This window comes from Anopheles cruzii, chromosome 3, assembly GCF_943734635.1.
Source record: "Anopheles cruzii chromosome 3, idAnoCruzAS_RS32_06, whole genome shotgun sequence".
Lineage (NCBI taxonomy): Eukaryota > Metazoa > Arthropoda > Insecta > Diptera > Culicidae > Anopheles > Anopheles cruzii.
The window spans coordinates 22082896-22099269 of NC_069145.1; the positions used below are offsets into that span (position 1 = coordinate 22082896).

General features: G+C 46.8%; 1 protein-coding gene across 3 annotated transcripts in view; it reads left to right on the forward strand.

Moving 5' to 3' along the window:
* Positions 1 to 16374, forward strand: part of LOC128274307 (complexin) — a 159563-nt gene that overhangs the window by 47283 nt on the left and 95906 nt on the right. For all 3 annotated transcript variants that reach the window (XM_053012456.1, XM_053012458.1, XM_053012457.1), the window contains exon 2: positions 7773 to 8039. In XM_053012456.1, coding sequence (XP_052868416.1) covers positions 7985 to 8039 — 55 coding nt within the window. In that variant the 5' untranslated portion in view covers positions 7773 to 7984. The remainder of the gene's footprint in view (positions 1 to 7772; positions 8040 to 16374) is intronic.

Here is a 16374-nt window from a genome sequence, read left to right on the forward strand (position 1 = left end):
CGGCGGGAAAGTTGCACAAAAACGGACCATATTTGACGTGTTGGTTTTTGCAGTTGGCCGCAACGAAAATGCATACGTCGAAAACCGACCATTTATATCGTTGTCCGGTGCGAAAAACGGGTTGAAATTAATGTTGGTGGCCCACAGCGTGGTTGATGGTGTTTTTGTTTTCAGGATGTGCCCGGCATTTGGCGCAATTGTCCTTACCGATGGCTGCTGACGTGAAAATTTAACTCTCCTTTCTTCTCACACAGGCTCACATGGGGCGCGCACCGCATTACAGGGAATGCGCCCGAAAACCGTGCGACGGCATTTGATTAGTGGACGCAGTCCGTTTGATCCGTCCATCCGTTTGATGTTCCGTGACGATGCTAGCCGGTCGATGATTACCACTAATGGATCACACCGTACGATGGCGGTGGATCGGAAAATTTGAACCAACTCGAGCTAGAAACGGTGCACGAGGTGCACCCATTGATTGATTACTTTTCATCCGCCGCACGACAAACTTGTGTGTTGACTGCGGTTCATAAATAAAAGCATGAAAAAACCTAACGACTTTGTAGATTACCCTCTGTTCGAACGGAAAACCGTAGCTCACACACACACACAAATACAACCATAAACTGAAGTGGCAATAGGACTGCGACCGAGACAACAACGCCGCAAATAGTTACGCGCCCGGCTCTGGGGTAGGAAATTCGATTAATCAGCAGACCCGCTGCGCTGTGGCTTCCCGGGTCGTAGATCGTGTGTGAAAATTGAAAACGTCCGGCCGGCAGCACAGAATGCAAATAAAATTGCCGACCGACCGGGCGACCAATGCAATTGGTGGTAGGAGTGCGTCATGCAGAAATGCAATTACAAACCGAATTTATATGCATCGATTCGTTGACCCGGTGGGGGGCGCTGCCCGAACATGATGGACGAGCCCATGGCTCCCGTTGCAAAGCGTTAGGCCAGTCCGAAAGTAATGAAGATGGTTTTTCCGAGCCCGCCTATCGCTTCTTAATGGATCCGCCCAACCTGTCAACCTGGTTTAAGTTATCAATAACCAGTTACTATTTTAGTTGCTAAGCTGTAAAACGTAGGTTTCTAGCATCATAAAAAAACTCAATTAAGGATTGTTCAATAGGATTTTATTAATTTTTTTTTTGAAACACATTTCGGAGCTCATACCAATACGATTGGTGGCTCGTTCGTAGATCATCTGTCTCGATGCACCGATTAGTCGGTCTCTAAGCGAAAGATGTCAGTTCCAACCCTGGCAATGGTATCAACTTGAGTGCAAAACTTTAAGTTGGTGCTTCATGCAGCTCTTACCATTTCTAATAGTATCAAAAAAATAAATAAAATTAACACTAATGATATACTAATCGTTGGAATGAAAAACATCTGCGTATGAACAAAAGATAAGCAATAAGAAATTAAAGACTCGCAATGTTAATACGGGTCGCAAAATGTTATTCTAGCCAAAATATTCCAAAAATGAATTTTAAATGTGACAATAATGAAGCTGCTCATTTTAATTATGACGACGACTGTTTTTATTTTCAATGATCATCGACTACATCGTGGATCATGAAATGTTGAAGATTCGAAAAATGATTAAGAAAAATATCATTCCTACAATAAGCTACCAATATCATTCCCCCATCATGAAGGAGAACTGCTTCGAAAACCGCTTTCGACACGTTTGGCAATACTTTCGCAAACACCCAGTAAAGTTAAAACAAAGTCAAAACTCCATCGTTCGCGTAGGCCTCAGGCACAGACCGTTTGCGGAACCCGTTAATCGTATTAACTTCACCCGCAATAGCACAACCAAGCCCAACGATGGAATGCGCATTTTCCGACAGGACGGGAAATGCGGCCTGATGGTGGTAGAAATTCCCTAAATTGTTTCGCAAAGGAAGAAAAAGACAAACATACTCGTGTGTGCAGGTCGCAGGTGCGGACCGCTGAATTATGCCGATTTAATGCTTGCCCCGGCACGCCCTGCAATCGAGGCGAGCTGTCATTGCAAGTGCTCTGACACGGTAAAAGTACACCGAAAGTGATAAGAAGTTAAGCCTTCAAATGACAACTCGCTCACTTTTGTGCTCCACTAGACGGGGCGTGTGTGTGTGTGTTGTAGCTACTTTCGGCACTGCTGATCCATTGGTTCGTGTTCGTCCACCGGAGCAGGAAAAAAGCGGAACCATGTAAGCTCGCTTCCTTCCCACGGCTCTCGGAACGCGGCGGGGGGCCACAGCTCGGGGCGAAGTGGATTTGAATTTGAATTTCAGATTTGCGAACTTCCTTCGTACCGACCACTGAAAGGTGCAGGAGTCGAAGAAGCAAAAAAAAAAATGCTGCACACCCATATGCTGCCCATACCTTGCTGCCGTGGTTGTGGTTGGAAAACCCGTTTTGCGCTTCGGACTCGTCCCATTTTCCGTTCACCGAGGGCGAGACGGATTTCGGAATTTGATCATTCGACTGGTTAAAAGTTTTCCGGACAGAATTCGTCGTAAGCGAGAGCCGAACGATCGCGGAAATGTAAAAGTGAGCCACAAACGTCCCGAGTGAAGTGGACGATTTTCCGTTCTACCTTTCCGATGCGAGGTCTTCGGAGAAGGCACTTCAGGCTTGCTCTTACATGCCGTCTGTCCGTCTGTTTGGGTTCGCACTCGCTGTTCGATGATGATTGCTTGTGATTGTGCTTCAAATTTCCCGAAACGTTCCCGGCGCCGCCGTTTGCGTGCGTGCGTGCCTTTCAAAGATCCGACGCCTGTCCGAACGCGTTGCTGCTCGTTGCTGGCGTTGAGCTAATTGTAGCCTTGGCCGCAAAGTTATCCGACGGCTTCTTCATAAATAATCCGGCCCCGAAAACCGATAAATCTTTCACCATAATTACCTCCATTTTCTATGCACAGCACTCGGGGAGCAAACTATTTCTTACCGCTACTACTGCTGCTGCGGTGTGGTGGTGGCCCTCTGCGGGCGAAGGTGTGTATCTTAATTCAAATCGGAAAACTTTCCCAACAACAAATTCTCCCGGCCCTTCGCCCCCGAAAAGTGAAGCTAAAGGAATCCGCGGCCGAAGTTGTGACCAGGTGGAAGCCAATTTAGGCATCGGAGCAATGGCTTTCGGAATGTTTCTCTCTCTCCCTCTCTCTTTGTCTTTCTTGTGGTATATCACGACGCTAGTGGAGGCCATAAATTCTGACGGGAAAAGTGTAACAGTAGTCGGCGTGGAGGCCCGAACCGAGTACGGCTTCACTGTGATTAATTTCGAATAAGTTAGGGGCTGGCCGGGCTGTGGCTGACTTTGGTAAAGTGTTTCAATCGATAAGTTGGGGAAGGGTTTCTTCTTATGATTCGTTGAGGGCAAAGTTTTGGAGTTCGTTTGTGGATCTGTCATGATGCCGAAAGCAGAAAAACATCGCATCGGAAAAAAACGTCGAATACATTGACCGGGCCTCCGACGGACTAACGAACACACTTTGGCTTTTGTGTACAAAAAAAAGACGAACTTTTGATGCTTTGCTTCTTTTGTCTTGATATTTTAATTTTGTAGAAAGCGTAAAACAACCCTCATAATTAAAGTGCACATTTTCGATTTGTTCTTTTTCGCGGGCGCCACGAAACTTCAAATTAAATAACCAGAGAGACCTGGCCGAACCTGGCAGTCGCACTCGAGCCCTCGCGCCGCAATCCATTTTCGATGAGACGAAAATTGTTTTCGTGTCCTTAATTATTGTCGGCATTTTCTTTCTCGCCATCAGATTTTGCCGGGAAAATGTGAAAGGTTGCGCGATTTGGAAGGACGGCATGTTTGTTTTTTTGGTGTTGATCCTCCAGGTGCACCGCGAAGGTGTTAAGGAAGAAGCGTATTTTTTGTTTCTGCTTCACTGTCCGCCCTTTTCCTTGCTAATGAGAATTGAAGCCGTGCTGAAAGTGGACATCGATGGAAAACCGAACCCGGGTCCAGGGTGTGCGAAAAGGAGAAAATCAAATTAAAATCTGAAGAGTGCTGTGCGGTCTTTGTTCCTGTCTGTGTCCCTGGAGGCCACATACTGGGCCACAAGCTTGTGTCGCTTTTTGTGCTGCCACGTGTAACTGCCTGTGCAACAACATGGTGGTTGTCTCCCAAAGCTTTTGATGCATTGGATCGAAAATCTGTGTGCTCTTTTGAGGGCACTGTTTGGGTAACGCTTTAGACACGAAGAGGTAATCAGGCGTTTTCTTTCTTCGGACACGGGACTTTTCACCCCGTGTGTTGGCTCCGGGCAACAGTGAAACGGCCAGAAATTACCTTCCAGGTCAATAAGCTGCCAATACCGGTGCGCGAAAGCGAAAAAGGTGATCAATTAATTCAGGGCTTTCGTCCTGATGGAAGCAAGCAGCCCGAGAGACGCTTTCATACTCCGCTCCAGGACGACTTGTGTCCGTGCGGTTTCTGACTTCGTGCAGGGCGTAAGAAACATGCACCCGCGGTACATATTCGTGTGCGCTTTCCGTGCCCCAGCAGTGCCTTTACAAGGCGTTCCAAACTCGTTAACAATTTCACTCGCTGAGTGCATCAGCCCTCGCGGGCAGTACCCGGTGTGGGAGTTGTTGTTACGCAAATGTTACGCCGCGAAACCTGGGCTTGGAAAGGGCTGCCGAAAGTCGGAAAATTTCCGCCGAATGCCAAAGAAATGTGCAAATATAGTGAGACTGAACCTTCCCATCTTGTAACGGGTGGGGTGGCGCCAGTAGCCAAAATTCGAGACGAGTTGTTTATTTGGTGGCGAAAACAATACTGCCGAAGGAGAAACCGGAGCCGGAGCTTTTCTCGAAAAACATAATAATGGTGGGCGCGTTTTAATTAATTCCGCAGATGTCACTTCGCAAAGTGAAACCCCGGCTGTCGTGGTGTTGGTGCCACCGAAGTTAATCTATTGCGCCGTCGGAACGGTTGGCGTAACGGTGTCTCTTTAGCAGGACATAAAGTGCAAACTTTAATTTGCAAAACCTCTTACCGGTGCCAGTGGTGGTGAGAATGTCCTAAGCTCTAAGCCAGCACCATGCTTCCAGAGCAATGGCGGCCTATAATAGGAACACGAAATTCACATCAAATTCAATAGCAAGCTACTAACGTCTAACACGAGCTTAGTACATACTTACTTCTTGAAGACTATCCGGAGCCCGGAACGATCGGAAGGATTCTACTTTGAATTGAAGCGTCAACCTTGAAGCGTACGAACTCAACACACGATGCTCTTCAAGTTTTCTTCATTACACTCTGCGGTTTTGCTGCGTTAAGCCTGGTCCGATCTGCCGATGGGCACAAATTACTTTCTTCCACCAGAACGGAGCAGAATTTGATTACATCGAAGCGACTCCGCTGTTCGGCTGCTCGAAACCCAAGTTCTTCCACTCCGTAACAAGCAGCCTTAGGACCTCTTCCGAGAACCGCTTGAGCATCACCACCGGCTGGTGGTTTACGCTACTTACGTCCACTAACATATCGCCACAAACCCGGGGGGCAATTTGTTTGTTGGAGTAAGCATAAAATTTTATATTTACCACCAATATTCGCCTTCCTGGAACTCGCCTGGAGCTGACCAGGACCTGCAGGACAGCACATACAGCCCAAGGGAACCACACTGAAGGGTACCATGCTGGAGATTGAAAAATTTCGCCAATTTGTATCATCATTTCGCTTCGGCCCGCAGATCGTCCGCTGATCAGATGTTTGCTTTTCTCGACGAACGACTCCCGGCGGCATTCCTGGCTGTGCACCGGATGCATTTTATCGATTCGGTCAGCTCGGGAATGCACTGGCACTGGCGCACACAGTGTCGCAGAAAAAGGAACACGGAAATCTCCCGGACTTCCCGGTTCTCGTGTGGTTCGCTCGGATGACTGTGAGGAGCTGATATTCTTCATTGCTAATGTATGCTTCCATCTCTGGCCAATGCCACCGGGCGAAAGCAAACGGCAAATGGTGGCCACCGTGCCGTGTGGCTATAAGCAAAATCAGCAACTTTTGGCCACCGGCCAACACAGACAGCCGAGACCGGGACCAGGTTCTAGTTTCAACTCTTCCGTTCCGTTGTGCTGTATACTCGTGCAGTGGGCTGCCAGGAGCGTAGACTCAGCGCCCGGGCGCTCGATGCTTGATGGTTGTTATGCTGGAGAAAGTTCGCATTAAAAAAGGGCCGAAAGTAGGACACCAGACATACATTGGTTAAATATTTAGTCCGTTTTCTTGTCCGCTTCCTACCGGAAGGCTTGGGACGGTTCTCGGGCCAAGGTTCTCGGGAAAGGTGTTTTGCGGCAATGCAGACAATATTTTGCGGACCCATGGGCACATCCAAAATCGATACGCGCTGGCAGCTACGGGGGGTTTTGAGATTTTTTTCTAACCACATCGAACACGGATTGAAAGGGATGACGATTTCTGAATATTTTACAAAACATCCCGGAGCGGCCGTGTGGCCATGTCATGATTGCCAAACAGGAGTGCTGATGTTTTATTTAAACTGGCCCAACATACTTGTAATGCAAAGATCATGTGTAAGGCGCTAAACATTCGGTGACTTTTCTATCCGTTCAAGTAAATTCAAATGACTGCTGACTGAACTGGGCACGGATATTCAAAAGACTGCTCTTATGGTGAAGCTTTTAATTTCAGGCCACGTATTTACTTACCCGCGCCGGGTACTGGGCCGTGGCCTGTGAGCCCCTAAGCCGATACGAAGTATGCGAAGCAGCTTCATTCTCCTGCCATCAACAACCTGCCTGGGAAGCTGCCCGTTAAGTTGTGCAGGAAATTTGTTCACCGAAAGTTTGCCGAAACAATTCGTAAACTCCGGCGGCGGCGGCGGCGGCGACGGGGTGAGCTGGTTGCTTTCGTCGGACGCCGTCCTTAATTTCCAGGGGCCAGAAATCCCGGCCCTTTTCGCGTTGCAAAATGAGTAATCAGGCCAAGAGCGGGAGCAAAAAAATGCACAATATTGTCTAAAAACCTTTCTAGCCGAACTAACCAAAGTTTTGTTCGCTCATTTTTTTGATGTTGTTGTTGTGGTTCTTTTTTTTCAGGAAACCGTCCCCCGGTGGGTCCGCGTCTTCTTCACACTCCACAATTCTTCCGGCCACAACCTGAAGGAGGACACCATAATGTGCAGCAAGCAACGGCAAATCGGTGGATGAAAGCAAAAAAGGGGAAAAGCGCACACACACACACACACTAACTTCCTCGTGGACAGTTTTAAGGACGGGCGGTCGTGAAACTGTGAATTCTGTGCTCCGAAAAAACTTTCCATCACATTGTTTCGTGAAATATAATGAAACAGAGGGACCGTCTAGGCGAAGATGCTAAACCGAAGAAGAAACACAGGAATGCTTTTCTTAAAACTATTTTGGTCTAAGAATTTTCTTTTGGAATCAAACACAGAATCGTGAGAAACATCCTCTTCGCGCCGCGCAGTTGTCAGGCTCAGTTTAAATTAGATAGCCTAGCAAGCCTTGAAAAGAAAACATCAGTGATGAGTGAAGCAAAAATAGGCATTGCGTTTTGCATTTGGCATATGACAGCCATCTTTAGCTCATCGAATGCATTTATTCTACTGTTACGTTTTGCTATGAGCTGTTTATAGTTTTTAGAAGTGTTCATTTTAGTTGTGTAGGAGCGAAACAAGTGTCTACGTATGACTCGATACCAGTGTTTAATGTTGCTGAGCATTATTTGGCGGAAAAATAATTCATCCTTTCGATTCCATTTCTATTGTTCATTGCAGAAACTTTTGCGTGTTTTTTTAAATTAACACACACAAATTGTGTTCGTTTGTCTCCGTGCGTGACCGTGAGTGAGTGAGTTAGTGTAATATTGCTCTGATCGTAAGTTAAGACACACCAAAATCGCTACCGTGAACAGTTGGCAAGCGAACGAAGCTTTAGTGAGTGACCGAGAAAGGATCAAACCAGGAACCGGCAAACCAACCACCGCAAAATGGCCGCATTCGTTGCGAAGCAAATGGTCGGCAACAAGCTGAACGCCGTTAAAGGTAGGTGCCAGAGTGGGAGGCAAAAAAATCCGGGAATGCAATAACGCTGCAATAATCACCGTTAATAGGTTCGATTGTTTTTTTGGTATTCGGTTTTGTTGCTTACGGTGCCGGTGCTTGGTTGGTTTCCGGCCCAGTGCGCGATGGGAAAATTCCAAGCCTTTTGAAAATCCCCTTTTGCTTTCCGGGAGATTCCGGTCCCTTCGGACTGGGCCGGAAACTTGCAGGCTGGTCGCGCACCGTTCATTTGCCATTGTACCGCCACGTGCCACGTCTGTCATTAGAATCTCATTTTGCACATTGCGAGCAATATGTGCAGCATAAATCATCGTAAATAATGGTCTCATAAATTATTCATAATTCGGTGGGTGGCCGTTGGCAGGCGCCAGCTTTCCTTTCGCTGGAATCGGGCGCTGGGCCGCATTCGCTGGCTTGCGGTGGCCGCTTTTGCACATCTTCATTTGGTTTTATTTTTGCTCCGTTTGGAGTATGCAAAAAATAGCACAACTGCTCCAGATCGGCACACGGCGCGGAGTCCTGCGCGGAGCAACGGCAAAGGGGTCCTGCCGCGGAAACTGACAGAAAAATGGCGCAGCACCAAACCGCCGGAGTAAATCCATTATTCCTCAATTAAAAATATGTCGCTTCCCGGGTGGTCAGGAATTCGGAGCCCCTTTTATGGACGGTTGCGTAGGTTTGGATTTTTGGGTGGATGGAATTCCTCCGATCGATACCAGCAATAGACGGATACGTGACGGAATGCTCTGCTACGGTATTCGTCACCGGTTGTCCCAGCACCGTCCGCATCCGGGAACATTCCAGAAGTTTTGCGCTTAGTGGCCGCTTTCTGAGGGCTGAATTTTCGCCGATCACCGAAGTAGCCGCCCGTTCATCATTCGTATCGACCTCGGATGCTTTTTATTCTGCTCGTAATGCATGTTCTGCGGAACACAGTGCCCGGACATGAGCCCTTTGGGCAGCAAGTGAGCGAGACAAAAAAAAACCACGCGATTCGTTAATCGTTACGGAAACGGATGTGAAACGGTTTGCTATGGCGTTTCATCACTCCCGAGCACCGGTTAATTTTTCTATCGCAATACTTTGTTAATGTTAATGAAAAAATGTTTCGGGGTATTTAAATGGACCTCGAGTTTGTCATTGCTCTGATTCTCTGCGATAAAAATTTAGAGAATCTTGCCAACTTTATTGTCAACACTTGCTTAAAATGTGTCAAACTCATCGTTTCTACACGTGATTTTCTTCCGATCGTGACGATGATTCTTGGAATGTAAATTTATTGATAATTCATAATAGGGGTAGGAGCTATAGGGTTCCGTTGCTTGTGCTAGATTTAGAGCTAAATTACTCAAAAATGTTGCTCACGAATCGTTGCAAGAATTTCTTAAAAGGGCCAGGCTCAGCCTTTTGTGAACAACGTTGTGCCTGGCCACTTGCCACACAGAGTTGGCCTCCGACGCTGCGCTGCGTTGCAATTCAGTCTTTTATATGCATGTTTTATAGTGCCAGTGGCTCGCTGCTGGTACGGTGAAAAGGATGACGATGCACTCGAATGACCGATAACTAACTTTCCGAGAGCTCTGGTTCCGTACTGCATCGCCAGACGGAACGATGAGATTATGATTCTATTAAAAAACCCAAACGTCAAAGAAGAAAAATGCTGTGTGCTGAGTTCCGGAAGGCCAGGTTTTGTGTTCAAGCTTTTTAGAGCGAACATCCTGGTGCTGCATGAAACATTGGAGAGCTGTCGTGTTCCCGATTTCTTCGCTGTCGTGTTCCCGATCCGAGTGTCGGATTTGGTCGATTTTGAACAGTAAAAACCATTCAACGCAACGTTCGACGTAATATTGAACTCAACAAAAACTCTCGCCCATCGTTAGATGCACTGCTGTGGCAACCTTCGGTGAATATTAATCAAGGATTAGAACTTTCCAATAAAATGTCGCTTCGGGTGTATTCACCAAAGGACGAATTTTTTGGGTGCAGAGGGATGCTTCAAGCTAGAGGTTTTCGAGTGCTTTTTTCAGAAACTCATCCTGCTGAGCCGTCTGAAAAGCAATCTCTCAAAAAATAATCCACTTCCGAGCACGACAAACGAGAATGAACACGCACTGTCGGTGGCTATTTGCACTGTACCATTTTTTTCTCGCCTTCCTCGCCTCGCCTCGCGTGAAAATTTGCAAAGTTTTGTAAAATTCATGATCGTGAATTTTTGGGGCCCACAGTGCCCGGTGAACGGGGCAAAGTTTGCTTACAGCACCGACAAAGCACCCTTCGTTGAACCGACGGCAGGCTGACGGGTGATCCTTAAAGTGGACATACGTGTACGCGAAATGGAACTAACATTCCATCCCCGTCAATCGCTCCATGCGATTTTTTGTTGTTGTGTGTGTACGTGAAATATTTTTGGACAAAAAGCCAAAAAGGGATTGTGTTAATTTTTCGGCATGTTCTGCCCTGTTTCGCAAGTGTTGTTCAGATGTTTTAGAAACATTGACTAGCAAAAAAGGTTGATACACCGATGCTTCGAGCTAGGCAGACGGTCCGGTTTCAGTGTTTATAGCCACGACCCGTGACAGGACTACGGTACACAAAATGTAATTTAGTTTGAGTAGTTTTAATACACAAAGTTTAAATTAAGAGTGGTGCCCCCTTCAGTCACGGTCGTTTTGGGAGTAGTTGATTTTCGAGTTCCTGTCGCAGTTCATCGTGCCTGCCACGGTTGAAATATTTATGTGACGTGTATGTGATAAAACTCGTATCCAGCGAACAGCCGTCTCCACAAAATGGCTGCACTCTGTTACAACATTCTTGGATTTGCTGTTGTTACTTTGCCTTTCCAATGTATTGAAGGATTCATTTTCTTATTTTCCGAGATATGTCTACACGTTACTGAAGTTCCTTGTTCCTCCAGCTCCCAGAGATCACAACGGAAAAAGACGGAAAACACGAATCGCCCATTTCGCTTCGATAATTTAATATATTTTTTATGTGTTGATGTGGGTTGCAGGTATATTTTCAACTTCCCCCTGCTGTCCGAAGCATAAATTCCATTGCGGGTGATCCGTGGCCACCGCTCACGATCACGGTCCGTCTTGCTAACCGTTAAAATGGCATTTTACCGCTCTGTTAACGATGCAAACCGCCCAAGATGGCCCGAACGCCAAAGGGGAAATTAATTCTCCGCGCCGCAGCCAACGTGCGGCAAAAATAAGGAACGGAACGGAAGAGGCGAAATCCGCACCAAAATCTTAATTCAGTCACGTCCGCTTGTCCCGCCGATCCAGTTTGACCGCAGCAGCAGCGGCGCCGGCAACCGAGGTGCCCGGATCGCGAGGATCAAGTGTTCCCAGGAACCGGGCGCGCGATAGCCAAGCCACAGGAGCCGCCGGAAAGGATAATAGGTGGAAAGTGATAGAGAAAACTTCATTAGGGGGCTTGGCTCGCTTGGCCAGCGCGCGTTGTGCGGAAAATTCCGGCACCGGTTGCGGCACGCCCCCGATTTCGGACATCGGAAAGCGATTTGCGATCGCTGCCTTAGCACCGCGCAACCAAATCGGAGCGAATCAAACAAGCGAATTGAATCACGATTTCGGTTCGTTCGTTCTGCGGCTGGATTTTGTTTGTTCGTTTGCACCTTTGTTTGATTGATGCAACGATGATTGGTCGGCAGTGTGTACTGACTATTGTTTTTATGCCAAGTTCAATATAGTTTGGGTTCAAACATACTTCAAAACTTTAAAACTTTGGATGTTGGTTCGCAAGTTGTTGAAATAATAAAAATGGAAACATCATATGACTTTGAATTGTCTTGAATGTCGTACTTCTAGAAAAGGACTGCAAGAGAATACTTAATTTTGATTCGCGTGATTGATTGATTTTTAGGACCTTTTTTGTTTTGTTATCTTTTAACGTGTTTAAATGATCACCCGCCGAGGCGATTGATCTAAAAACAAATCAAGCCTTTTTAAGTTCAAAACTATGATTGATACAGTGTACGAGAAAAGTTAATTAAAATTTCATTTAATCAGCTTTTGGTTCACTACTTTATTTAATTTTAAACACAAAGCGTTTATTTTTATTATGTCTGCTGACACAATTAATGGTGAACTGTTTTGATGTTGTTTTTGGTACATTCTGGTTTGAAATTGGCACCTAACCACAAGCGACGTTAATTTCAATCCTCAAAGTCCCAAACACATCATTTCTACTTTAAAAGTTCTACATCGCTATCTGTCTGATTTAACACGTAAAAAAGTTAACGTTATATAATTCAAACATTTAAACAAAGGGAGGAAGCTGCAGCAGGAAGTATTCATTTTTTGAGCACAGAACGTGGAAATAGAGTCTACGTACAGCAGAGTGCACAGTTGGCAACAAAGTTGGAATTGCAAAGTTCGTGTTGTGAAGGACCCACCTAGGGCTAATTTTTCATTGTTCCAGAAGCATTTTTAATTGCCCACCGTGCACCACCAGTGACAAGGGTAATTCAACGAGCAGCGAGACCCGTTCATTTTTGAGTTTATCAGCTGGAGCAGCTCCTCTGCACTCCATCGTGGGGCGTGGATAAATTTTCGTGCGCATAAATCAAGCGCGGTACTGCTGAAAACATATTTTCGCGCCACCTACAGATAATCCACATTATTTTCATTTCCAACCGTTGTTTTTCTTTTTAGCATCTCCGTTGCTTCCTGGAACCTATAAATTTGGTTGCAAAATATTGTACCGAACGGAGGCCACTGTCGGATCGGGCTGTTCTACCATTGTGCTGGAAAATCATTGAAATATTACACGAACATGTGCATTTGTAAGCACGTCGGGAGATGCATGCACGTTGGGATCACGCAGTTTTCCATTGTTTCTCGACTGTGGCACCGAAACGCGTGGCCCGGTCGAGAACGACGTGTTATGCGGATTGCACACCGAGGTGCACAATCCCTCGGCTGGAATGAAGAAAAAATGGCAAAAGTTTGTCGTTTCCAGAACTTCGCCGCCCCAGTGGAGTGTGCCCGGAGACCTTTGTGTCGTCCCATCGTCGCCGCATTGTTTCCAATTCCCCAGTTTATTAATCTTCATCTGAAACGGGGTAGAAGTTGGCAGGGTGGCCTTCCAGAATTTGTACCCACTTCCGTTCCTGTTCTGGGACCCTTTCTCCTGTTGGGACTCGTTTTGCTTTCAACTGTTCCGCCGGCCGTGCCGGTGCAAGAGTTTCTGGGCCGTGCCGCGAGTTACGGTTACAAATCTTAAGCGCTCCTTGACCTACTTCGTGGCCGTTAAGTAGACGCGCCACGCCACGGCGCGGGTACCGCGAGCTACACATCGCATCATGGCTCAAGTGTTACTTCGCTCGTTCACACCCGCTGCCTCTCGTCGATTCGTCCTGGAGCGCGACCGTTGGCAGTTGCATCGCGTCGTCGTAATCACTGCGAGTGCCCCAGTGCTTCGGTACTAATGTGCCCAATGCTAGGGGAGTTCTCGGTTTTGTGCGCTTTCAGTTTTGCCCCGCTCACTTGGGAACTCCGTGTGAAAATTGTTTTGTTTTTGCCTTCGGGCCCAGAAGATGGCAGCCTAAAAAGAAAGGCCTCCATTGAGCCTCGCTGGCGTTTTACTCTGTGAGTGCGTCATACGATCGCGCTCCTTCAACTGCTTCTGGCGTAGCTGACTCTTCCGCCTCACGCCGACCGGCGGTGCCTTGTATAATGTTATGTAATTGTAATTAAAATTCCAACCCACTGCCGACGTGCTGTGTGACCTTGATGAAAATCTAGTGTCTCCATTGCTGCTGCCGCGCGTATAATTATCTTCACGCGCCAGGCGAGTGTGCGTGAAAAGTGTTGACACCGGATACTATGGCGTATCGCAGGACCTGCAAGGTGACGCAACCGTACGCTGTCGGTCCAAAGCGAGGAATGGTGACCCGCAACAAAAGAGTGTGTACAGTTACCAGCCGGTGTAGTTGAACTATACCAGTGACTTCTGCCTTCGTTCTACGCCCCTGATAAAGCGAGACCGAGAGCGACCGTGCTGCACTAAATTTATGCTGCTCTCATTAGTGGATCCACGATCATTAATAGGTTGCATAAGAGGTTGGGCGCACCCTGGCGTTGGCCGAGGACGTCGCCAGAGGAGAAAGTTGAAAGCATGGCCGTGTACATTAAACTGTTATCTTCCCATCCGCACACAATAAAGTAACTCCTGGAGGCAGCGCCGAACCCGGGCTCAACAGTTTATTTGCACACCGAGACTACTAACTTTAGCCAGGAAAGATGGAAAATGGGCGCGACACGTTGGCGCTTTTATTTCGATGTGAATTTATTCATTTACAACCGCGAGTTGGCAGAGAGTAAGTAGGAGCAGCATAATGGCGTCGTGACTTGTTTTAGGTTCTCGGTGACATTTTAGAACATCCGACCGTGTCCATGAAAAGCTGGAATTTAATGAGCGTGCGTTATCTGTGTGACATTTCGCGGCCCGCCCAGACTCGGTTGTCACTCGTGATATTCGTGAGCATGACATTCGAAAACCATATTAGGAAGTGTGTCGGGCGTTCCATTAACACAACACCAGCATTGTTACGATTCAAAAAATTTGAGACATTTTCCCTGCTGTCAGTCAAGACCAGCTGAGTATGAGTTACTGAGGCGCCCTTGAAGAATTGGGCACCAGTTTAATTGGGAAGCTGAAAATTCGAACCCGAAAACCGTCAGGCCGACCTGTCGAACGCTACTGCCTAGGCTAAATCAAATCCACAGTAAAAAAAAGCTGGTTGGAAAGCCTTCGCACTTTGGACCGACAGTCGAGAACGCAGCGACAGCCAATCAATCTCGATGATAACAACATCCCGTAACACTTAACCTCAGCCCGGCCAGTTTTTAATGTTATCTTTGGCTATTGTTTTTGCCCCGTAGCGGTCTTTTTGCATGATCATTCATTAACTTCCGAAAGCACCCAATCTAGCGACATGACAAAGTCGAAAATATTGATATTGATTAGATTTGCCTTGGCCGAGGGAATGATTAAGAACGAGTCGAAAAAAATTGACAAGGTCCTTTGGTTTTACCCATCCACCGTTCTGCCCTGACATCCGCCAAAGCTTCTTTCTGTGTTCTTCAGTTTCTTTGCGGCAAACCTGAGCGGCAAGAGTATCATTTGCGCATCCCAATTACGAGCATGACTCGCCGGTTTTGGCATTGCTCCTTAGCATATATGCACGAAACTATTTGGATCGACTCGTACGCGCTGAAGAACACGCGTTACCTCAGGTCTCGGTGAGACCCCGCCGAGGCCCTGTGACGTCCTTCCACCACTTGACCTGACTCAATGAAATCGAGTTTCAACAGCGATTGACTCACGGCGATGTTGTCGCGCGAAAGCCGCCAGCGCACGCCAATGCCGATCGTCGTCCAACTCGCGAAAAGGGGATTTTTGGGTTTTTCTAGTGTTGGAAGCGAAAGAGAGCAAAAAACAGTAACGGCAATACGAAGCAACGAGCGCGTCAAACCACTGCAGTAACAACATTGGCGGCGTCGGTTGGACACCTATATTTGTTTGTTCACCTGTCATACTCATTTGCCTAGTGTTTGAAACTCTTCACTTTTATTTTGCCATTCCGAAATAATACAAAAGACAAAAAAAGATTGATTGAGTAGATTATTAAAACTACAAGCGCTCGGGGATCCCATAAGTTGGTTGCTAATGACGGTCACTTTTTGGCCCAAGAGGCCCGAAGCATGCTTGTTCCCGTATCAGGCGACGTGACAAGACAGCTGGCCACAAGACAAATGCTGCGGTGATGAGTCTTAGGTATTGTTCCGGCGTAACAAGTACGGCGATGTTGTCACGGGAGCAGAACGAGTATTTGCGTTGTGCGCTTGGCAAGTGTTGTGGCCAAAGTTCTGGCCGATCACTACAATGGGACGGATTATTTTTGGTCAAAATTTTTCTCACATATTGTACGTGCAATCTTATTCTTCCCATTCATACTTAACAACGGACCGATAGACCAAGAGTAGCCGATTCAACAATACCGAATTATTAATCGCACTTATTAATCCACAACGCTATTTTTCTTTAACCTTGCCCGATACTCTTCACGCTCAATCCAGCTTGGTTTTTTTTTTTTTGTTAATATAAACCTCTGCCAACCGCCTAACATGTATGTGGTCTGACTCAAAACCGCGCACTTGCTATTATGTTCGGTCAGTTATTGCTCAACAAAAACTGTGACTAATGTTCTCTTATTATCTGGATTTTTTACGTAGATCAATTAGAGCCAATTTTTACATCAGCCTAATTCGCGTGATTAACCTGAAACGTT